Source organism: Pan troglodytes, chromosome 1, assembly GCF_028858775.2.
Source record: "Pan troglodytes isolate AG18354 chromosome 1, NHGRI_mPanTro3-v2.0_pri, whole genome shotgun sequence".
Classification (NCBI taxonomy): Eukaryota; Metazoa; Chordata; class Mammalia; order Primates; family Hominidae; genus Pan; species Pan troglodytes.
In genome coordinates, this window is record NC_072398.2 from 206,587,964 (window position 1) to 206,612,203 (window position 24,240).

The window sequence follows — 24,240 nt, forward strand, 5'->3', positions numbered from 1 at the left end:
TCAAGCTGGACTTAAGAGTCTCTCAATATTTTCCTCCTCCCAAAGGTAAGAGATGAGTTGCGAGCAGCCTGCCCAGCCCACATGACCACTTTTCTGAGACCTGCCCATAATGGTAGAGCCTCAGAAACCATGTCTGCCAGGTGGCATCAGCTGGGTGGCACTCCCTGGCCATCACCGACTGGACCAGGTAGACACCTTACCCAAGCTGGCCACTCAGGTCTTCCCTCTTTTGAAGGGGAGGTATGAGTTCCAGAACCTTCCAAGCCCCATTGCCTTTCCTGCCACTGGATTTCATGAGCTACCCTGCAGCCTTATAATAATTTCCCTTTTTGCCTCAGCTTCTCTGAAATGGGTTTTTACTCCTTGCAATCAAAATAGCCTTAACAAAATCGAGAAAGGAGACGGCTTTCCCTCAAAACCCCTCTCCCCATCCCCACGCAGAATTAACCACACCGTCTCCTCTACTCTGTGTACCTTCATCTGTTCCTCTTGGAAACCCCGTGGCATTTCTGAGTCACATATTTCCAGCATGCCTAGTGCATGGTCAGACACTGTGTTAGGTGCTTTTTCATTGATCCACACAGCCGTTGGGAGGGAAGGATGAAAACCAACATTCTACAGATAAGGCAACAGGAGCTCTGCAGGGTTGTACCATACACCCAAGGTCACTTAGCTAAGAAGGAACACCGGGGATTTGGACCCAGGTCCTCTTCTCTTTACCCCACCAGTACTTCAGTCAACTCAGTCATCATCACAACCATGCCTGTCCCTCACCTCAATTCATACATCCTTGGTAGAGTCACCATGAATTATTCATCTTTGCTCTGGCATGAAGATATTCCATACTAGGCAACTGAATTGAATTTGTGATTAAAATGGAAACTTACTAGAAATCTCATCAGGGATAGTGCTCTGAATTTTCTTAGATTCTTATATTTGTCCATTTGGCATCCATTCATCACAGGGCCAATTGTATTAACTGATTTTTTATATTCTAAGGAGCATGCTTTTCATATGCTAACTAACCAATCCAGAGCTACAAACATCTCCTTTATTAAATAAACTCTCACACCCCAGATCAATATTTCCCCTGCTCTAAATCAACCCAGGGCTACGTACCAGACAACCCAGAGTTCTTCAAATCAGCCAGTCCTAAACTGTTCGCCGTCTTGCCATGCCTTTCCCACAGAAAAACACAATAAAGGCTCTGATCTAAGCTTTCCCCACATGCCCTCTGCTTCTAACCAACTGACCTTGGTGTGTCCCGTGTGGCCCTCTGCAGCATGATATGCCTTTTTTTTTTTTTTTTTTTTGTGAGGCAGAGTCTCGATCTGTCCCCCAGGCTGGAGTGCAGTGGTGCGATCTCGGCTCACTGCAAGCTCTGCCTCCCGGGTTCACGCCATTCTCCTGCCTCAGCCTCCCCAGTAGCTGGGACTACAGGCACCCGCCACCGCACCCGGCTAATTTTTTTGTATTTTTGAGTAGAGATGGGGTTTCACCATGGTCTCGATCTCCTGACCTCGTGATCCGCCTGCCTCGGCCTCCCAAAGTGCTGGGATTACAGGTGTGAGTGCCTCCTTCTTTTAGGAAATGTAAGCAACAAAAATCTTCTTCAATGGCATTAGCCATCCATGGAGTTACTCTGTCATCTCCACAAATTAAGGCCCAGGGAAAACTCAAGAGAACAGCTTCTATCATTACATTAGAAATGGTGTAGACTCTGAATATCGAAAGCAGAATGGAATGTTCTGGTTCCTTCACAGAATGAAAGTACTCAGCACCTTCAATATGTAAGGCAGTATTCACTCAAGCTGACCAGTAGCTCCTGAATTTCCTCTGAAGTCAAGACTGTGCCACCATCAATGTGTTTTCTGACTTGAAGAGAGGGTGATTACCCCTGCGGGGAGGGGAGTGACTAGCAGGGGCACAAGGAGACTTTTGGGTACTAGTAATGTTCTGTTTCTTGATTAGGGCGTCAGTAACATGTATGCACCCTCTTCATTAAAATTTAACATCTAGAGCTTATGATTTGTATATTTTTCTGTATGCATACCATACGTCAATAAAAAGGCTAGATAGGAAAAGTGTTTTCTGATTTGAAACCCTGCTCCATTTTGAATAATGCTCTGTGAAGCACGTGGACACCTCCAAGGATGCGAACAGTAACACTGCCTACTTGAGAAGAGTGTTTTGCTCACTTTGAATATCAGTGCTGCTAAGACGTGGTGGCCTGAGATCTTGATTTCTCAGGATGATGGAGTTGGTGTGGGAAGGAGCTTAGCAGATCATGTGGTCCAGAAATTCCCACACCTGGCTGATTATCTGATTTACCTGAAGAGGTTTTACAAAATGCACGTTCTGGGTTTCTAGCCTAGCTATGCAAAACCACAATTTGCAGGGGAGTAGAGACGAGGGGGTAAAAGGGTGAAGGCAGGGAGAGATGAGTCTGAGGCCTGGAAATCTGCATGTTTTAGAGCTCCCCAGGTATTTCAGGTGGTTAGGCAGGATTGGGGACCATCTATGAACTCTACCTCTTCACTTTACAGAGACAGAAACTGAGGCATAGAGAAGGGATGACACTTGCCCAAGATCACACACCCAGAGATGACAGAGCTGGGCCAAGAACTCAGGTCTCCCAGTTCTCAGTCTGATACCCTTCCCAACAGAGCCCTAGATGAATACAGTAGCTGCATAGGAAGGGGAAACAACAGGCTTTCATGGAAAGAAGACCAAGGAGCGAGATGCCAATGCTGAAACAATCATGCCATCTTGGCTCTGAAACTGGTTTGCTTGGTGAGGCAGAGTCCACTGAGAATGTCAGAGTCAATCTTTGCTCTAGAATGAGTCTAATTCCAGACAAATGTTCATAATTTCCATACATATTCCACCTGGCTGGTCAGAAGGAATTAAAATGACAAAAGCCTTTAATGACCTGCAGAGTCCCCTCCTTGGGCATGCTGGGATGCGGTGGCAGCAGCAGGAGTCAGGACACCGGAGAGTCAGAGCAGCGCCGCAGTTAGGAGCATGGGTTCTGCAGCTGGTCTGACCCGGGTTTAAATTCTGGTTGCACAACTTACTAGTTGTGCCAGTCAGGGCCATTACTGAATTTCTCTGTCTCAGTCTCCTTGTCTCTAAAGTGGGGATAAAGATGGTAACAGCTAGCACTTGACAAACACTGGCCATTATGTGTGGGTCATTGCCTAAGGGCTTCACATGAATAAATTCATTTCATCCTCACCACCACCAGGAGGCAGTTACTATTCCACAGAGGAGGAAACCTGGACCTACTGTGTAGTGCTAGGGTGAAGATTACCCAACGAAAGGCATGTGACGAACTCAGCACAGTACCTGGGATAGAATAAATGCTCAATAAATATTAGTCACTGTTATTATGATCATCATTATTATCTAAAATTAATAACAGTTCTAGCTCTTCCTCTCAACTTGCTATAGGATCTTAAGAATGTCGCTTCTCACCTCCCAGCCTCACTGTTCCAGTCCATCAAATGAGAGGTTTGATGAGATGATCTCTAAAGTCTCCTTTAGCTCTACGGTATTAGCAGTCACTGATCTTTTTTTCTTTCTTTTTTTTGAGGTGGGGTCTCACTCTCTCACCCAGGCTGGAGTGCAGTGGTGCAATCTTGGCTCACTGCAATCTCTTCCTCCCTGGCTCAAATGATCTTCCCAAGTAGCTGGGACCACAGGTGGTCCTACCACACCTGGCTAATTTTTTGTATTTTTTGTGTGGTAGGTGCCCTACCACACCTGGCTAATTTTTTGTATTTTTGGTAGAGACAGGGTTTCATCATGTTTGCCCAGGCTGGTCTTGAACTCCAGAGGTCAAGCCATCCACCCGTCTTGGCTTCCCAAAGTGTTGAAGTTACAGGCATGAGCCACCACACTTGGCCTCTCTGATCTTTAAAAAAATAATTTTCAATAAATCCCAGTAATCAGATGCTGCACTGATAGGTGTTTAGGAACACTTAAATTTGTCATTAAAATCCCCTTGTTAAAAAAGGTGCATTTCCTTTGACCTATTCGTTGTACCTATATGACTATATCTAAGGAAAGGATCAGAGATCAGCACAGAGATTTACACTCCAGGATGTTCATGGTTTACAGCCACTCCAGATTAGAGACAGCCTGAATATCCAGCAATGAGGATCTGTTGAGCAAATTTTGACACAGCAGCTCAACGGATTATTGGGCAATCATTCAAAAAGTATGCTTTCAGTCACTACTTGATGACATGGGGAAATATTCCACAAGTAAGGTCAAGTTAAACAACCAAGATACAAAACTTTATGTGCAATGTGACCCCAAATTTATAATACTAGAAAAAAACAAGGAGATATACTGAAATCCGAATGAAAATTATCTCCAAGTAATGGAGTAGGTGATATACATACATACCTATATATATATAATTTTTTTTTGGCATCAGGGTCTTGCTCTGTCACCCAGGCTAGAGTGCAGTGGTGCAATCATAGCTCACAGTACCCTCAAACTACTCTTAGGCTCAAGCAATCCTCCCGTCTCAGCCTCCTGAGTAGTTAGGACTACAGGCACATGCCACCACACCTGGCTAATTTTCAATTGTTTTGTACAGGCGGGGTATCACTATGTTGCCCAGGCTGGTTTCAAACTTCTGGCCTCAAGAGATCCTCCCGCCTTGGCCTCCCAACGTGCTGGAATTACAGCCATGAGCCACCACAACTGGCCCAGAGTAGATGATTTTTTAAAAATCAAATCTTCTAAGTGGGAATGCATTCCTTTTATTCTATACCTTTTATGGTGTTTCTCCACCTCCCTATTTTTATGTATTTTAATGAGCATCTCTTTTTTTTTTTTTTTCCCTTTTGAGACAGAGTCTCACTCTGTCACCAGGCTGGATAACAGCGGCACCATCTCAGCTCACTGCAACCTCCACCTCCTTGGTTCAAGTGATTCTCCTGCCTCAGCTTCCCGAGTAGCTGGGACTACAGGTGGGCACCACCACGCCCAGCCAATCTTTGTGTTTTTAGTAGAGACGGGGTTTCACCATGCTGGCCAGAATGGTCTCAATCTCTTGACCTCGTGACCCGCCCACCTCCCAAAGTGCTGGGATTACAGGCGTGAGCCACCGCTCCCGGCCCATCTCTTGTCTTTTGCTTACACATTCCCTTGTCTGTGTGAAGAGCCTGCCTGTTTCTGCCAGTGACAGGCATGCAGACCCCATACATATCTGTTAGCCAATGCAGAGCACTGTGTAACTTCCTTGCTAGGAAAATACAAATTCCCAAACCCCAAAAAAGCCCTTGCCTTGTAGGAGAAGGAGGCCTCGCTTACGGCGCTGGAGCTACTTGTGGGAGGCAGCTGCTGCAGCTGCAGGGCTGCACTGTGGGATCCATCCATGGTGGTCTAGTGGCGCATCCCGCAGGGCCTGGCCTAGGAGGTGGAGCTGCTGCTAGGCGGGGCCCAGGCCAGATGCCATCTCTCCTTGTGGTGTTCACCTCCCTCGAGCAGCCGTCACTTCCTCATGACAAAAGAATACTTCAAGGCTGTTTTGGCAGATTTACAGCCTTCTCCTCAGCTTCACTCAGAGAAGTGCCAATTTCCGTGGCTCTCCCAGGCAGACAGAGAGGGGTGTGTTTTCCAGTTCTTGCGGTGCTCTAGGGTGGTGGAGAGGAACATTAAAAATGCATGGACAAGGAAACACTGAGCCCAGCTTTGTTATCTGAGAAGAGAATACCATTCAGATAAAACGTAACCGGCCATGACAAGTGAGTCCATTAAAAAAATTCTTCAAAATTCAATTCTAGCAGTTAAAAACAAGTTCTATCATGCCTTTGTCTTCCCCTTAATACAAACCTGACTCATCTATCTCAAAAGCTTTCTCCCTGGCCCTTAATGTTCCCTTTCCTCCTCCACTCTGCTTCCTTCCTCCCATCGCACCCTAACTTAAATCCTCCCTTTTTCCATAGCTCTTGAGCACAAGAAGTAGAATACTAACTTCTCCAGGTCTCAAAAAAAAAAAAAAAAAAAAAAATTCCACTACCACGAAAAGGGAACCATTTAAGTTTCAGCTTAGGAAGAAAAGAATCAGAAGAAAAGCTACATCCATGGAAAACAGAAGAACTGGCCTGCTACCGAGGATTGGCCTGACACAGGTGAGGTGACATTGGTCTCGGAGGTGGAAAACCTGTGTGACCAGATAACTCTGCCTCTCAGAGATTCAGTTGCCTCCTCTGTAAAGTGGGGGTAATAATGTGGCCTCAAATAAACCCAGCAACGATGAGAATCCCTACTAATTTCATCGGACTTATATTTTCAGTGCTTCCCGAGCTTTTCCTTTTTTTGGAGACAGAATCTCACTCTGTCATCCAGGCTGGAGTGCAGTGGCACAAACATGGCCTCAAGCTGGGCTCAAGCAATCCTCCCTCAGCCTCCCAAGTAGCTGGGACCTCAGACGCGTGCCACAAGGCCTGGCTAATTTTTTTGTAGAGACAGGGTTTCGCCATGTTATCAGGCTGGTCTTGAACTCTTGGGCTCAAGCAGTCCACTTGCCTCGGCCTCCCAAAGTGCTAGGATTACAGGTGTGTGCCACTTCTCAAAATTTTCTACCAAACAGAGAAGAGAAAGTATACTTCTAGTGTCCTAGGAGGCATGGCCAAAACCCTGCTTAAAAGTGTTAGGGTTTTCTTTGAGGACTTTTTATACATTTTTTAGAAATGTATTCTACTGCATAGTCTATGTTTATTTTTAATAGAAAAACGTTTTAAATTGCTTTTGATGTGCCATGTGCTACCTGTTTTACCTTTGCCAGGTCATTTAACTTTTCAGCCAGTTTCACCAGCTGTGAAATATAGATAATAATGTTCCCACTCCACATGGCAGTCATGAGAATTTGATGAAATCATACATGTAAAATGCAGGCATAGCAAATGGTCCATGAATGTGAGCTGCTGTTAAGATTAATTTTATTCTCTCCTGTTTAATTATTTATTTTGTCCATTCCTTTCTCTCTCATGCATTCATCCAACAAATATTTACTGAGGGCTCACTGTGAGCTAAACAATTTCTGCCACTCCCTGAGGCTTCAGAGAGCTGCCTCCTGTGTATCTTGTAGCTTCCAGTTCCTTCTGCTATCCGGCCCTAGGCCCAGGAATTCTGGTTCATGGTGTGGACAGCACATACATATGTGATAAGGCGAACACCATGTCCAGTCCTGGGATACAACAAATGCAGGTTTAGCACAGGGACAGCTACAGAAACCATTTGGCTTGGTTTCACTTTGTCAGAGGGCCTCAGGATGAAATTATTGCTACTACCTGCAGACGAGGTTATATATCCAATATACAGACATGAGATGTAAGCATTCACCGGGTAACTTTATCAGGTAATTCACATCCCATAGCTAGACTTCCCTGTCTGTAAAACCCTATGAATATGTGTTTGCAATCTTGTGGAAAGCATAATTGTTCACTATACTTTCACGTACATGTGAAAAGCATTATTGTGTTACATTTCTGTAAAAATGTTTTAGCATTTGTAATAATCATAAGAGCCTTAAGAGTGGCTCAGGGTTCTTTCTACCTGAGAGGCCCTGGGAAGCATTCAACCATGAAGCAGTCATGGAGTTGAGGAGCGCAAACTCCAGTGAGGTGTTTGCGGAATACCCTGTTCAGTTGCTCCCAGCTGAGATCTAGCCCAGAGCCTGACAGTGACTTCTATACATACCAGCCGACTGACTAAATGAGATCTAGCCCAGAGCCTGACAGTGACTTGTATACATACCAACCGACTGACTAAATGCAGGCTGGTTAAGCACTGGGTGCACTGTGGCCCCTTCGCAGTCAAGAATGCCTTTCTAAGGCCTAATCAACCACAACTCCAGAGCTTCAACAAGCAGATATACTCAGCCCCACCCACAGGAGGTCAGAGAAAGCCAACAGACCTTAGCGACATGTCAATCAAGGGAGTGGTGGGAACCCAGGCCTCCTAACATCCTTCAGAGTAGTTTGCCCAAGTGCTTTTCTGGTTTTGCTTTTGTTTGTGGTGGTTGGCATTGCTGTGGTTTAATTTTTCTTTTAAAAAGCAGCTTCCCTCTCTGCCTCAGGAACTCGCAGGCCTCTGAAGCATCGCCTGCAAAGATTGAAGGCTCTCCCTCAGCTGGGTGGGAGTCCGGACTGAAAGCCTGGAGGAACCCTTTGCAAGCTGTACTCCCTTATAAGACACATACTTTTCACCTGGTGACTCTCTTTTCCTGATTTCGAAGCATTTCTTCAGGACCTGCATATGCCCGAGAGGCAAGCAGTCACCTCTGCGTTGTCAACCACCCCACAATTAGAGCACGTGGTCACTGACCCAAGGAAGGAATGAGAATTCACTAGGTGCTCTGCTTCCATTCCCACCCCGTTTATCTCGATGACGGATTTCACCAATCCCACAGAGCACGTTTTACAAATGAGAGAGCCGTGGCTCATAGCGTCTGTATTCGAATTTGCCTCTTTCTGAACAAATCAATAAAACACGCTCTTTCCCACCACCTGACGATCTGGCTTCTGGAGGTGAGCGCCAGTTCCCTGCCAAGCTTCCCGTTCCTGGGCTTTGGCTCAAGAGAAGGTTACATTCTTCCGTCCCGTCCCACTGAGCTGGAAACTTACAACTCGAGGAGACAGCACCTCTGTTCCAGAAGCGGGCTTAGACCAAGAACGCCTCCCCTCATCCCACCTGCTAACTCCACCATCTGCTGCCGCCAGGAAGCCCGAGCCGCTCGGCACGAAAAGGAGAGATTCTGGCAAAGTTACTCCATGTCACTTCCTGGTTTGGTAGAGCCTGGCATCACCTTTAGTAAGGTAGCCCATGCCCCCGCTCCTCTTGGCCTCGATGCAAAACTGGAAAGAACATTCCAAGGCAAGGGGACCCAGGTTGGCGAGGCTGGTGACAGTAAGAAGGAAGGGTATGTACACTAGGGGACGTTAGGTGACTTCGCTTTTTCCAGAAAAAAACGAAGGTTAAATTCAATTCCCCTTCCTCCCGGTGTTAATCACTACTCACCGGCGGCGTCTCCTCTAAGGCCCACCTATCAAAACCTTCTGAGAAATGACTCGGACTCTTCGTGCAACCCGGAGGCACAGCCTCCTTCATCCCTTCCCAATTCAGAGCTGCCAAGATGCTGCAGTGTTTTGCTTTCAAAGGTCGCGATTTGATTTGCCAGACTGCCTGCCAGTCAGAAGTTGGCAGGCATTTCGCGCAGGCAAGTGGCTGCGAGGAAGGGGAGTGGGCGGGACAGCCCCTGGCAATTGGCTGCGCTGCAAAGCTTGCTTGAAGCATAGGGGAGCGACCTGGGGCTAGAGCTTGGCGCTCACCTGGAGCGGGGACCCCCTAGCGGCCACAGGAAGAATGGTGCGGCGACTCCCCTGCCCCCTCTCCCGCTGTCCCAGAGAGCTTAGGTGGTTGCTCGCCTCCACCTGCCCGGCAGGTGGGCCTGGTTTTAGCAGCCTGCCAGGTGTCCTCCCTTCTTATCCTCATAGCCACCTTCCGGGCTTTGCTCCTGCTGTTCCCCTACCCGACGCTCTCACCAAGTATTCAAATCCAAAACGTCCTTGAAGACCCAGCGCTCCCCAGAGCCCTCGCGAGACTTGGGGCCAAACATATCTCTCCTTTCCTGCCCTCCTGGAACACCTGTCGGATACCAAGCCTCCCAGCAATACTGAAGGTCCTGAAACGAGCCCAGCGCTTGGTTAATGTTTCTATAATGTACATAATTATCACGGCCATGATAATTAACATGCGCATGGAGTTTTACAGATGACAAGCTTCTCATCGCTCACACGTTGTCATATACACGCATTTGCTTTCAGATCGTCACAGCCATGAGTGAGACTTGAAGCCCGTTTTACGTATGAAGAAATGTCATTTGGGCCTAGACATCAACAATGAGAAAGAGGCAGTTCTAGTCTCAGATCGTGGGGCAGAGAAAGCTCCTTGGGAACATGGGAGAGGAACGAGTTGGTGCATTGTAGAAACTGCCCGAAGGCCAGCAGGGCTGGTGAGAGATTTTTCTGGGGGCGTGGTTGGGCCTGCGATCTGAGGGACGGGCCAGGGACAGTTTATAAATAACATATTTGGGGGCCGGCGCGGTGGCTCACACCTGTAATCTCAGGACTTTGGGAGGCCAGGAGGATCACTTAAGCCCAGGAGTTTGAGACCAGCCTGGACAATATAGTGGGACCCCATCTCTACAAAAAAATTTAAAAATTAGCCGGGCGTGGCGGCGAGCGCCCGTGGTCCCAGCTACTCAGGAGGCTGAGGCGGGAGGAGCGCTTGAACCCGGGAGGCGGAGGTTGCAGCGAGTCGAGATCGCGCCACTGCACTCCAGCTGGGCGACAGAGCAAGACCCTGTCAAAAAAAAAAAAAAAAAAAAAAGCTTGGATTTCACCCTAAATTTAAAGGCGAGCCATTGGAGGACTTTAAGCAGGGGAGTGACAAGGTCGCTGAGACCGCCCTGCCCTGAAGCGTGTGAAGAGGGGCTCCTGGAATACTAAGTGGCTGCCCTTGTATAGTCGCCCATGTCAATCTTTTTTTTTTTTTTTTTTTTTTTTTTTCCTTCTGTTAGAAACAGGGCTTGGGGCCGGGCGTGGTGGCTCACGCCTGTAATCCCAACACTTTGGGAGGCCGAGGTGGGTGGATCACCTGAGGTCAGGAGTTCGAGAACAGCCTGGCCAACGTGGTGAAACCCTGTCTCTACTAAAAATACAAAAAGAATAGCCTGGCGTGGTGGCGAGCGCCGGTAATCCCAGCTACTCAGGAGGCTGAGGCAGGAGCATCGCTTGAACCTGGAGGGCGGAGGTTGCAGTGAGCCAAGATTGCGCCACTGCACTACAGCCTGGTCGACAAAGCGAGACTCTGTCTCAGAAAAAAAAGAAACAGGGCTAGGTATATTCCTTGAAGCAGGATTTTTGAGTGAGCAAAATTCTGAGGCTTTTGGTTTATCACAAGATTTTTGAAGCATGGCCTAGATAAACCTCTTATTAGTTCTCCACCCCGCTACAGGCCCTGATGTAATTAACCTAAGCCCTAAAATTCGGCCGGCTTCTCTGCGGACTTTGAAACGCCTCTAATGATTGGTCAACAACTTTTCACGTTAAAGAAACAGAGGATGCCATTGGCTGGAATTACCTCGCGGACGGCGGAAGGTGGACTCGCGAATGTTAGGCCTGTGGTTGCCATAGCGACCGGGAGGTTGGGCTGGCCAGATTCAGCTGCCGGGACCGGACCAGGTAGGAAGCAGTTCCGGCGGGGGGACCGGTCCCTGAGGTCGTGGGGAAGAGGACACGGCGCACCCGCGGAGACCCCCCGGCCTCCGGGTGCTTGCGGAATTCCAGGGCTGAGCTAGGTGGAGCCCCGAGGGCGGGAAGAAGCCACCATGGGAGTTGCCCCTGCGTCGGGGCGTGTCCTCGGTGTTTCCACCCGAAAAGTGGTGACAACTGGGGCTTGCCTGCTCCACCGAGCTCTTGCCAGGGGCGTGGGCGTCCGACCCTTCTGGCTCAGCCTCCGCGAGTGCGCAAAAGTTGGGAGGCTTCAGTGCCTGGCAGTGGGTGGACGCCAAAGACCTGATCTCTACTCATAGGTCCACCCCAGCTCAGGGGGTGTCCCCCAGCAAACGACTTCCCTGCTCTGGGCCTCGATTTACCCATCTGTAAAATAAAAGGGTGGGATTGGAACCTGGTGGTCACTAGCCCGCCGCTAAATTTCCTTCCAGCTCCCTGATACACTTTCTCAGCCTATGAAGACTATCGAATGGGTTATTTACCTGAGAGTGCTTTGAAAAAATGTAAGCTGCTTCCAAGATGCTTATAACTGAGTAGATAAAAATCGCCTACAGACGAAACTACTCAGGACATCCAAAAAAATTCTATCTAAAGTAACAGTATACATAGTTTAGTACATGTTTATATACCCTGTACAGTAACATGTATAATGTAAACTGTAATACTTAGCATATATAACTTTTTTTAAAAACACAAGAGATGATAAAATGAAACTGTGCCTATAGTTGTGATCATGTGAGCTGTCCTTGTAAAATCTAACTCCCGCTGGAAATATATTCTGAGCACAGCTGTACACACAATTGCTAAAAGGTGTCTACCTCTAGTATTCATTCATTCATTCATTCCACCGATATTTATGAAGAAAATACTATTTTTTAAAATTCTCAATACTATTATTATTATTTTTGTAGAGACAGGGCCTCGCTATGTTGCCCAGGGTAGTCTTGAACTTCTGTCTCAAGCCATCCTTCCCCCTCAGCCTCTCAAAGTGCTAGGATTATGGGTGTGGGCCACCATGCCTGGCCAATTGAGCAAATACTGTATGTGAGGAAATAGACTGAAGATTCAGAGTTGAACTTTCTATTGGGGAAGATCATAAACAAATAAAGTAATAAACATACAATATAATGTTGGGTAGTGAAAAGTGCTTTGAAAAAGATAAAGCAGAGTAAGGGGCTAGAGAGAGATGGGTTGGTGCTTCTTAAGAGAGGGTGGTCAGGGAAGTCATCCCTAAGAAGGTTTGAGCAGAGAGTCTCGTGAATTTTGTGACAGGACTGCAGGACGATGCCTGGGTCGGGTGAGGAAAGGAGCTCCCCATGCAGCAAGGAGATATGTGGCAAAAGCCAGGGAGGTCCCATGTGGAGAAGAAGATTAGTCTTTAGGTGGTGGGGCATGACAACTGCCTTCAAATTCTTGCAGAATAGTCATATAGAACAGTGGCTTTCGAACATTTTGACTGTGACTCATGGTAAATGCATTTTATATTGTGACCCAGCATGCACACACGCATATGACAAACTAAAACTTCACAAAAGACTACAGACTATGACTTGCATTTTGAAAATCACCAATGTGGAAGAGAAATGAGACTTACTTTGAGTTGGTTCCAAGGGTGGGAATTAGGACGGATAGAAAAAGAAAAAAAGAGAGAGAGAATCAGCTTTGATACAGGAAGGAACTTTCTAGCAATTAGAACTGCCCAACAGTGAACTTCCCCCAGGAGTTTTTAAACTGTGTTCTGATGAAACCTAGCATTCTGTGAATATTCAAGAGAGTCAAATATTTGCCCCCCACCCAGCCATCCCTTATTTGCTTTATATTTTGAAAACTATATGCAATATTCTAACTTCAGAAACCCAACCAGGTAAGGCACGGTGGCTCACTGTAATCCCAGTGCTTTGGGAAGCTGAGGTGAGAAGATCACTTGAGGCTAGGATTTCGAGACCATCCTGGGCAGCATAGTGAGACATTGTCTTTACAAAAAATTTTAAAACTAGCCAGGTGTGGTGGCAGGTGTCTGTAGTCCTAGCTACTCTGGAGGCTGAGGTGGGAGGATCACTTGAGCCTAGGAGTTTGAGGTTGCAGTAAGCTATGATTGCACCACTGCACTCTAGCAAGTGGACGACGCAGCAAGATCCTATTTCTAAAAATAATAATAACAAACCAATCATACCCACTCGGGTGCTAAATGTCAAATTTTAGCAAGTTAATATTTAGTGTGTGCTGCCTGAGAGGTTATTATAGAGGTTAAGGAGTGAGTAGAAGTCAGACTTCCTGAGTTCAAAGCCTGATTCCACTTTTCTTCTAATGTGACTTTGGGCAAGTCACTTAACCCCCCACCAAACTTAAGTTTTCTCATCTGTAAAAAGTGGGGATTATACCTCACTGGATTATTGTAAAAATTGCATAAGGTATTCCATAGAAGGCATTTAGGACTGTGCAGGCTCAATAAATGATAGCTATTATTTTAAGTTGTTAATACGATATCCCTGTGTGTATATTAAAACCCTACATTAATACAAGCCTACTGCAGGATAGGCAGTGTTAACCACTTCACATGGATCAGCCTAAGAGGAAGGTACTGTTATCACTCCCAGTTTATGGAGGAGGAAATAGGCTCAGAAGTTTAAGTGACTCATCGAGAATCAGAGCTATTAAGTGGCAGGCCATAACCTTGAACCCAGGACTGGATACTCTGGACTGCTGCGCTGGCCCCCACGTAGGAATCGCTTAAACATATGTTGTTGATTCAGAAGGTGGTATATCTTCACTGCTCTTTCTTAGATTCTAGGTCCATGCCATCCTGTCATGGACAGTTATACAGGTGGACCAGTGAGGCACATCTGGGCAGTGCTCTGTTCACATCTGGCCTGTACCTGCTCTCATCCTGCCTTCACAGGTATGCAGTGAGAAGACTGGAAAGCATTATTAACAGTGTGGTCTTTTGGTGGTAGGATTGGGGATTGTTTTTTATTTGTTTGTTTGTTTGTTTTGAGACGGAGTCTCGCTCTGTCGCCCAGGCTGGAGTGCGGTGGCGCGATCTTGGCTCACTGCAACCTTCACCTCCTGGGTTCAAGCGATTCTCCTGCCTCAGTCTCCTGAGTAGCTGGGACTACAGGTGCACGCCACCATGTCCAGCTAATTTTTGTATTTTTAGTAGACATGGGGTTTCACTGTGTTAGCCAGGGTGGTCTGGATCTCCTGACCTCATGATCCGCCCACCTCGGCCTCGCAACGTGCTGGGATTACAGGTGTGAGCCACAGCGCTCGGCCGTGGATTGCAGATTGTTTAAAATTTTTTTGTAATTTATCATATTTTCTAAAATGTTGACAGTGTACATACATTATTATTATAGTAGTCCTCCCTTATTCAAGGGGGATATGTTCCAAGACCACCAGTAGACGCCAGTGAAACAGTGGATAATACCCAAACTGATTACTGTCAATCAGACTGTTTCTGTTCATATCTTCCACTCACAAATTTAATGCTTTTTCCATCTTAACTAAGCACTTATCATGCTCTGTGGCAACAGCTTTTTATAGTTTGAGGTGAAGCACCAAAACTAGCACCAATTTTTTTCCCCTTTGAAATTTGATGGATAGAAGTTTTATTCTTACTGTAGATCTTAGCAACCTCAGAATACAGTTTTTTTCTTGCCTTATTAAGTCAAGAACTTTCACCTTTTCACGTAAAGGAGGCACTTTACAGCTTGTCTTTGGCACGTCCAAAGTGCTGGCATCACTACTCTTGTGCTTTGGGGCCATTATTAAGTAAAGTAAGAGTTACTTGAACACAAGCACTGAGACAACGTGACGGTGGATCTGACAATCGAGATGGCTACTAAGTGACTAATGGTGGGGTAGCAAATACAGCTTGAATGTGCTGGACAAGGATGATTCATATCCCAGGTAGGGTGGAGTCAGACGATAGGAGATTTCATCACATGCCTCAGAATGGTGCATAATTTAAAGCTGACGAATTATTTATTTCTGGAATTTTCCATTTAATATTTTCAAACCACAATTGACCATGGGTAACTGAAACTGGAAAATAAAGCTACAGACAAGGGTGGACTATTGTATAACAGGAAGCTTAATATTTTTCTAATCACTCATAATTCCAGAACACTAATGCATTTTTTAATAACAGCTTTATTAAAGCTAGGGCAGTAGATGGTTCTTACTAAAATGGTATAACACTGAGGGGTGGTAAATGAATAGTGGCTGCTTTGGTTATTTTTTGAGACAGGGTCTCACTTTGTCACCCAGGCTGAAGAACAGTGGCACGAACATAGCTTACTGCAGCCTTGACCTCTTGGGCTCAAGTGATCCTCCTGCCCCAGCCCCTAAGGTAGCTGGGACTACAGGCACATGCCACCATGCCTGGTTAATTTTTATATTTTTTGTAGAGACGGACTTTCACCATGTTTCCCAGGCTGGTCATGAGCTCAAGCTATCGCCTAACCTCGGCCTCCCAAAGTGCTGGGATTACAGGAGTGACCCACCACACCCAGCCCTAGGGGCTGCTTTTATAGATACTAAAAGACCTTGTTAAGCTGGATTGGTGATTGTGCTTTGATCATTACTGATTTGTTTCTGTTATTTTGAATCTCTTAATTTCTTGAAGAATGTTGTCAATAATTCTATTAAATATCAAATTTTTAGTATAGATTGTCCACCAAAAAAAAGTTGAAAATTGCTGCTGTGAGGATTACAGAATAAAGTAAGGAAAAATACTGCAGGGAAAAGGACCAGTAGAGTGTAAAATCATTTATTCAATCCTTTACTCATTAGTATATATAAATGGTATAAGTTCCTTAGGGAAAAAAATGGGCAAAATGAAACCCAAGTCTGCTAATAAAAAATAATTGCTATGGAAATTAAATTGTGCCCTTGCTATTAACAACTAAAAAGTAGTTAAATGTGTTAAACAACTCACATTGGACAACAGGCACAGTACAATAATCCCTGAAGGAAGAAAAACACGGTGAGTCCTACAATTGCCCCCATTTAGTACTGGGGTCAGTTTTTAGGCCATATTGTAGGAAATCCAAATGAATTCTAGATTTCTGAGTTGAGAAGATAAAAATAAGAATTCAGAGAGGCCAAAGAGGCTAGAATTTATAGGGAGAACCCTAAAGGAAGGAGCTGCACCAAAAATGTTCAGAAACCTGAAGAGAGGTCTCCTTAAGTTTTTGGCTGAGCAGTAATCTGCACATGCATGAGAAGAAACTAAGACTGGGGAAATACCCATCAAAAGGCCATAGGCTGAACAATTTCTGGGGCTTAAACAGAACTGGGAATGTTGCATGTTACCATAAACCAGAATGCAGAGACATGGTATTAGATAGGAATTGGGTAGAGTTCACAGAAATGTCATGCCTTAGTAGTGGGGATAAATTATTCCCAGAATAAAAGCTGCTCTGGACTTGCCATAACAAAGTTTAAAAGCTTGAAAGGGTCAGATGGATCTACAAGTTACTGAAAAGTGTGCCACATCCTTTGCAGGAATATATCAAAACCCAGCACCCAGCAATGTAAAATTCAAAATGTCCAATATCTAATACAAAATTACCAGACATGAAAAGGAAAATATGACCCATATCTGAGAGGAAAATCAACCAGTAGGAACAGACTTAAAAATGACAGATTATAGAATTAGTACAAAGAAACCTTAAAGCAGCTACTATGAATCTTACAAATACTCCTAAGGATGTAAAGGAAACTGAACATGATGAGGCTAGAAATAGAAGACATAGAAAAAGAGCCCAAATGTAACCTCTAGAAAGAAAAAATACAATATTTGAAATAAGAATGCAATGGATGGGATTTGCAGCTGATGAGAGACTTCAGAAGATCAGTGAACTTGGCCGGGCATGGTGGCTCATGCCTGTAATCCCAGCACTTTGGGAGGCCAAGGCAGGTAGATCACAAGGTCAAGAGTTCAAGACCAGCCTGGCCAAGATGGTGAAACCCCGTCTCTACTAAAAATACAAAAATTAGCCAGGCATGGTGGCAGGCACCTGTACCCAGCTACTCGGGAGACTGACACAGAGAATTGCTTGAAGCTGGGGGCAGAGGGTGCAATGAGCCGAGATTGCGCCACTGCAATCCAGCCTGGGTGACAGAGCGGGACTCCGTCAAAAAAAAAAAAAAAAATCAGTGAACTTGAAGACATGACAATATAGACTACCCAAATGAAGGACAGAGAGAAAAGAGACTTAAAAATATTGAACAGAATATCAATAACCTTTGGGAAAATATGAAATGATCTAATATAACTGTAGCCCCAGGAAAGAAGGTGGCAGAGGCAGAAAAACTATTTGAAAAAATAATGGCTGAATATTTTCCAAATTTGGTGAAAACTGTAGCCTACAGATTAAAGAAGTTCATTAAAACCCAAACATTAAAGACATAAAGAAAATTATGCCAAGGTACCATGAAAATAAAATTGCTGAGAGGCACATAGAATAGTCAAAGTAATAGAAATAGAAAGTACAATGGTGGTTGCCAGGGATTGCAGGGAAAAAGGAATGGGGAAATACTGAGGAAACACCATATTGTAGGAAATACTGGGGAAGTACCATATTGGTTAATGGGTATAGCATTTCAGTTTTTCAAAATGAAAAGATTTACAGAGACGGATAGTGGTGATGGTTGCACAACATTATGAATTTGAATTCCACTCAGCTGTACACTTAGAAATGGTTGAGATGGCAAATTTTTATGTTATGTGTATTTTACCATAATAAAAAATTAGGAAAAATCAAATTGCTGAATGAAGGTGATACACAGAAAAGCTTAAAAGTTGATGGATAAAAAAAGAATTATTACTGACAGAGGAATCAAAATAAGCATTACAGTGGACTTCTCATCAGAAACTATGCATGTCAGAAGACAAAGGAATAATATAAAAGTTCTTGGGAGAGGTAGGAAGAGAAAAAAACCTATGAACCCATAATTCTATACTCAGTGAAAATAATTTTCAAAAATAAAAGAAAAATAAAGACCATTTCAGACAGACAAAAACCTAGAGAATGCATTATCAGAAGACCTGCACTGCATGAAAAGTTAAAAGAATTTCTGTAGATAGAAGGACTATGACACTAGAAAGAATCTTGAATTTACACAAAGAATTGAAAAGCACTGAAAATGATAAAATACTTTTTTCTTATTTTAATTTCCTTAAAAGATAATTGAGTGTTTTAAAAAATATGAGATTAATAATATATGTAGAAGTAAAATGTATACAAAAGTAGCAAAAAGGATGGAAGGTAGGAAATGAAAGTGTATTGTTGTAAAATTCTTACATTATATGTGAAGTAACATACTATTGTTTGACTGTGATAAATTAAAGATGTATACTGTAAACCTTAATCACTATACATAAGTATAGCTAATATGTCAGAAATGAAGATAAAATGAGGCCATAAGTAATATGCACTTACTCTCAAAAGATCCAAGAAAAAAGAGACAAGGGCCAATATAACAAGTAGGAAATTGATAGGTTTAAGCCCAGCCATATCAAGTGCTACATTAAATGTAAAAGTTCTAAACACTCCAATCAAAAGGCAGAGTTTGATTAGATTAAAAACCAGGACCTAATATATGTTTTCTTTAAAAAACCATCTTTAAATATAAAGACACATTCCTGCGAGCAGAAGTGTGAAGAAAACTCAATAATTAAATATAAAGACACAAGCAGGTTAAAAGTAAAAGGATAGAAAAAATATAGTGTGCTAATAGTAATCAAAAGAAAGCCAAAATGGCCATGTTAATATCAGAAAAAATAATAGACTTCAGAACAAGGAATATTACCAGGGCTAAAGCAGGGTATTTCGTAATGATAATGGGGTCAATTCACCAAAAAGACATAAAAATTATAAATGTTCATGCACCTGGTAATAGTGCTTCAAAATACACAACAACAATTGACAAAGCTTAAAAGAGAAATAAACAAATTCACAATAATATGGGAATTTCAACACTTCTTAGTATTGATAGAAGGAATACATTGCAAATCAGTAAGGATGTAAAAGACTTGAACAAACTATCAACCAATGCTACCTAATTGACATTTATAAAAAATCCCATTCAACAACAAAAGGAAAATTCAAATCAACAACAAAAAGATAACTAGAGAATCCCCCTGACTACTTGGAAATTAAACATCAGAATTCTAAATAAGCCATGTGTAAAAAAGAAATTACAATGAAAAATAAAAGATATTTTAAACTGAAAGAAAAATGAAAACACAACATGTTAAAATATATGAGATGCCACTAAAATGGTGCTTACAGGAACATTTAAGATATTAAATACATGTATTAAGAAAGAAGAAGGCGCTGGGTGCGGTGGCTCACTCCTGTAATCCCAGCAATTTGGGAGGCCAAGGTGGGCAGATTACTTGAGGTCAGGAGTTCGAGACCAGCCTGACCAACATGGTGAAACCCTGTCTCTACTAAAAATACAAAAAATTAGCCAGATGTGGTGGGAGTGCCTGTAATCCCAGCTACTGGGGGGGGCTGAGGCAGGAGAATCACTTGAACCTGGGAGTTGGAGGTTGCAGTGAGCTGAGATTGTGCCACTGCACTCCAGGGTCTAAATTCAATTATTGAAGCTTCCACCTAAAAAGCTAGAAAGAGAAGAACAAATGAAACCCAAAGTAAGCAGGAAGAAAGAAAAAATAATCGTGGAAGTCAATGAAATAGAAAATTTAGGAAAGCAGTAGAGAAATATCAATAAAACCACATGCTGTTTTCTTCTGAAAAAATCAATACATTGGTAAACCTATAGCGAGACTTAACAAAAATATGTAAAACACAAATTACCAATATCAGGAATGAAGTAGGGACATCACTACAGAACCTGCAGATATTGAAAGGATGCTAAATGACTTTATGCCCGTAAGTTTCGTGATAGATGAAATGAAAAAAATTTCTTGAAATACACAAATTACCAAAGCTCGGTTAAGAAGAAATAGATAATCTGAAGAGCCCTGTATGTATTAAGTTAATGGACTTTGTCATTAAAAATCTTCCCGCAAAGAAAACTCCAGGCCCAGACGGCTTAACTTGTAAATTTAAGGAAGAACTAATACCAATTTTACGCAAACTGTGCCAGAAATTAAGAGAAAAAAACACCTTCCAACTCATGTGATGAAGCGAGCATTACCCTGATGCCCAAATCAAAGACATTTTTAAAATGAAAAGGAAAGCTACAGATTAATAGCCCTCATAAACACAGATGCAAAAATCCTTAACAGAATTTTAGCAAACTGAATCCTTCAATATATAAAAGTGATAATATCTTATGACCAGGTAGCATTTATTCCAGGAACACTAGGTTGTTTTAACATTTGAAAATCAATCAATGTAATTCAATTAATATATTCACAAAGAACAATTGTATGATCATCTCCATAGATGCGGAAAAAGTATTTGATAAAATTGATCACCTATTCCTGTTAAAAACTCTTAGGAAACAGATTAGAAGTGATAACGAGCTTTTATTTTAAAAAAAACCTACAACTAACATTGTACTTAATGCCAAAAGACTGAATACTTTCCCACTCGAGCCAGTAACAAGACAAAGATGTCCATTATTGTCACTTCTGTTCAGTATTGTACTGGATGCCCTAGTCATTGCAGTATTACAATAAAAAGAAATAACAGGCATACAAATTGGAAAAGAAGAAATAAAATGTTTTATTCACATACAACATGATTATATATGTAGAAATTCCTAATCGACAAAAAAGCTACTAGAACTGAAAAAAAAAGTTTAGCAAAGTTGCAGGATACAGCATTAATATATATAAATTACTTATATTTCTCTATACCAGCAATAAACAATTAGAAATTTAAAAAATTTTAAGACCATTTTTTTGACATAAAATATGAAATACTTAGGAATCAGTTTAAGAAAATATATGCAATATTTGTACACTGATAACTGTAAAATATTGCTGAGAAATTAAATAATATCAAAATAAATGGAGAGTATACCATATTAATGGAACATAATACTCAACAAAGTTAAGATGTAAATTCTCCCTAAATTGTTCTATAGATTCAATGCAATCTCAATCAAAATCCAGGGAGGTTTTTTCTTTTAGTAGAAATTGACCTGTAAGTTATATTCAAAAGGGCTAGTACAAGAGCTAATATAGTCGAAATAATTTTGAAAAATAAGACAAAGTTGGAACTACCTGATTTTAAAACTTACTCTAAAGCAAGATAGTGAGCTGTTGGTATAAGGATATACACAGAGTTCAAAAGAACAGAATAGAGAATCTAGAAATAGCACTATGTATATCTAAATAAACACATACACACAGTAGATTTTTGATGAGTGTGCCCAGATAATTCAGTGAAAAAAGGATATTCTTTTTAGCAGATGGTGCTGGATTAATTGAATCTCCAAATGCAATAAAATGAAAATAAAATGAACCTGACCCTTACCTTAATACTGTATACAAAGTTTAATTCAAAATGGATCCTAGGCCTAAATGTAAGAGCTAAAACTATAAAACTTCTAAAAGAAAATGTAGGAGAAAATATTTGTGACCTTGAGTTAGGCAAAAATTGCTTAGATCTGACGAAAGAAATCTTAAAACCTTAAAAGAAAATTTTGACAAATTTGATCAAAATTTAAAAATTTGCATTCATAAGATAATGTTAAGAAAATAAAAAGGCAAACCTCAGCTGGGGAGCAAATATTTTCAAAACATATATGATAAAAGGCTTGTATCCAGAATGTATTAACTTTTACAACTCAATAAATAACCCAATTACATCCAATTGTTTTTGGGTTTTGTGGTTTTTTGTTTTTTTGGTTTTTTTGTTTTTGTTTTGAGATAGACTGTTGCTCTGTTGTCCATTCTGGAGTGCAGTGGTGCTGTCATGGCTCAGTGCAGCCTTGATCTCCTGGGCTTAAGCAATTCTCCCACCTCAACCTCCAGAGTAGCTGGGACTACAGGCTGGCTAATTTTTTATTTTTTGTAGAGATGGGGTCTCACTATGTTGCTTAGGCTAGTCTCAAACTCCTCGCTTCAAGCAATCCTCCCGCTTCAGCCTCCCAAGGTGTTAGGATTATAGGTGTGAGCCACAATGGCTGTCCCCAATTTTTTTGTTTTAAAGGCAGAAGATTTGAACACACTTCACTAAAGAAGATAAATAAGCACATGAAAATATCCAAATTAAAATGACAATGAGATACCACTATAAAATCACTAGAATGCCTAAAATTAACAAGATTGAGCAAACACGTTGGTGAGGATGTAGAACAATTGGAACAAAGTACTGATCTATGCAACAATATGGAAGAATTTCAAAAGCATTACACTAAGTGAAAAAAGAGTGTCTATGATTGCATTTATGTGACATTCTAGAAAGGCAACAATTGTGACAGCAGAGCAGTGGTTGGGAGGGTGCTGACTGCAAAGGGACACAGGGAGCTTCTCAGCATCATAGATAAATTAATATCTTAATTTTGGTGGTATTTAACTCGGCTGTAAACATTTGCCGAAACTTGGAATTGTACAACTAACACTGATGAATTTTATTTGTGTATACATTATGTCTCAGTAAAGCTAAATTTAAATAAAAATAGGCCAGGCATGGTGGCTCACACCTGTAATCCTAGCACTTTGGATGGCAGAGGCAGGCAGATCACCTGAGGTCAGGAGTTCAAGACCAGCCTGGCCAACATAGTGAAACCCCGTCTCTGCTAAAAATACAAATTACAGGTGGTGGGCGCCTGTAATCCCAGCTACTGAGGAGGCTAAGGCAGGAGAATCACTTGAACCCAGGCAGGGGCGGCGGTTGCAGTGAGCCAAGATCACACCATTACACTCCAGCCTGGGTGACAAGAGCAAAACTCCGTATCAAAAAATAAAAAATAAAAATAAAATCCAAGCCTTCAGTAGTTCTGTAAGCAACATCAACAGTGACTTCTTACGCAGTTCCTACTGCAGGCAGCACCAGCACAGTGTGCTTGGGACTTTGGGTCACTGCACTTGGTAGATCTCAGCCGGCACCCACACCATTTCTCAGTTTACCCTGTAGATAGAACAGAACCCATTTGCAATAATTAACCAATGTGAAATGATCTCTACAAATGCTGTGTTTTGCTGTTTCAGGTGCTTAGGAGAACACGCAGTAGAACCTTTCATCAAACAAATGGAACACATCACAGAATTTTGCTAACATGGACAACTCTGCACAGAAAAATGAACGCACTGGCAAACATCCCAGACGTGCCAGTGAAGTACAGAAAGGTACATGTGTCTTTGCAGGGAGGAGATAGCTCCTGACATATGCTTATTTTAGTACATAAGAGCAAATTTGGGGGGAATAGTAAGTCCTGGGTTATATCCACAGGGCCATCCTTACAGGCATACCAGATAGATGGCTTTAGGCCCTACTGTTTCAAGTGTGACGATTGGGAAGAAACTGAGAAGAAAGGATGAGAGAAGAAGGAGGAAATCTGTTAAAAAATAAAAAACTAATAAACAAAACCCAGACTTGTTAGTTCCATGTATCTGGTAAGAATCTCTATCCTCAAATTTAGATATGTAAGAGATCTTTTTTTATTTCCTAGAACTCAACTTGAGTTATGACTGCAAGTCCCCATTCTGCTGGGTTGTTGGAAAGGATAACTCCAGCCATTATCAGCATAAATCCTATCTCCCTCGTGATTGTTTCAAGTTCAGAACTTTCCCAATAGTTAGTGTGATCCCAGGAGGCTGGGTTGGGGTGGGGAGGAATACTCAGGTCATTGGTCAACCATCCACATTGGTGAGATCCCCAGTGTCCCAGCTCATGTGCTCCCTTTGGTTTTGCTAGTGTTCGCCAACTAGTGTTCTGGTTCGTTAGTGTGGCTTGGGAATTATTGCTGAGACAGGAAACCTTATTTTGAGATC

The 24,240-nt window shown here is 42.6% G+C and overlaps 2 protein-coding genes across 14 annotated transcripts in view; one reads left to right on the forward strand and one right to left on the reverse strand.

Annotated features, from left to right (window-relative positions):
* Positions 1-9,162, reverse strand: part of NIPAL3 (NIPA like domain containing 3) — a 57,309-nt gene extending 48,147 nt beyond the window's left edge. For 3 of the 5 annotated variants that reach the window (XM_063804237.1, XM_054680589.1, XM_009450800.4), the window contains exon 1: positions 5,302-5,651. Coding sequence is in view for 4 of the 5 variants with exons in the window: in XM_054680589.1 (XP_054536564.1) it covers positions 5,302-5,394 (93 nt within the window). In the remaining variant the exon portion in view is untranslated. Of the gene's footprint in view, positions 1-5,301; positions 5,652-9,039 lie in introns of those variants that run through there. The other 2 variants (XM_054680599.2, XM_054680592.2) reach the window with 2 other exon arrangements.
* Positions 9,163-9,872: 710 nt separating this feature from the next.
* The window catches only part of STPG1 (sperm tail PG-rich repeat containing 1), a 58,108-nt gene continuing 43,740 nt past the window's right edge, over positions 9,873-24,240 (forward strand). For 2 of the 9 annotated variants that reach the window (XM_009450820.5, XM_063804254.1), the window contains exons 1-3: positions 11,175-11,264; positions 14,100-14,214; positions 23,458-23,595. In XM_009450820.5, coding sequence (XP_009449095.1) covers positions 23,526-23,595 — 70 coding nt within the window. In that variant the 5' untranslated portion in view covers positions 11,175-11,264; positions 14,100-14,214; positions 23,458-23,525. Of the gene's footprint in view, positions 10,034-10,589; positions 11,265-14,099; positions 14,215-23,457; positions 23,596-24,240 lie in introns of those variants that run through there. The other 7 variants (XM_016956403.4, XM_016956430.4, XM_063804243.1 and 4 more) reach the window with 6 other exon arrangements.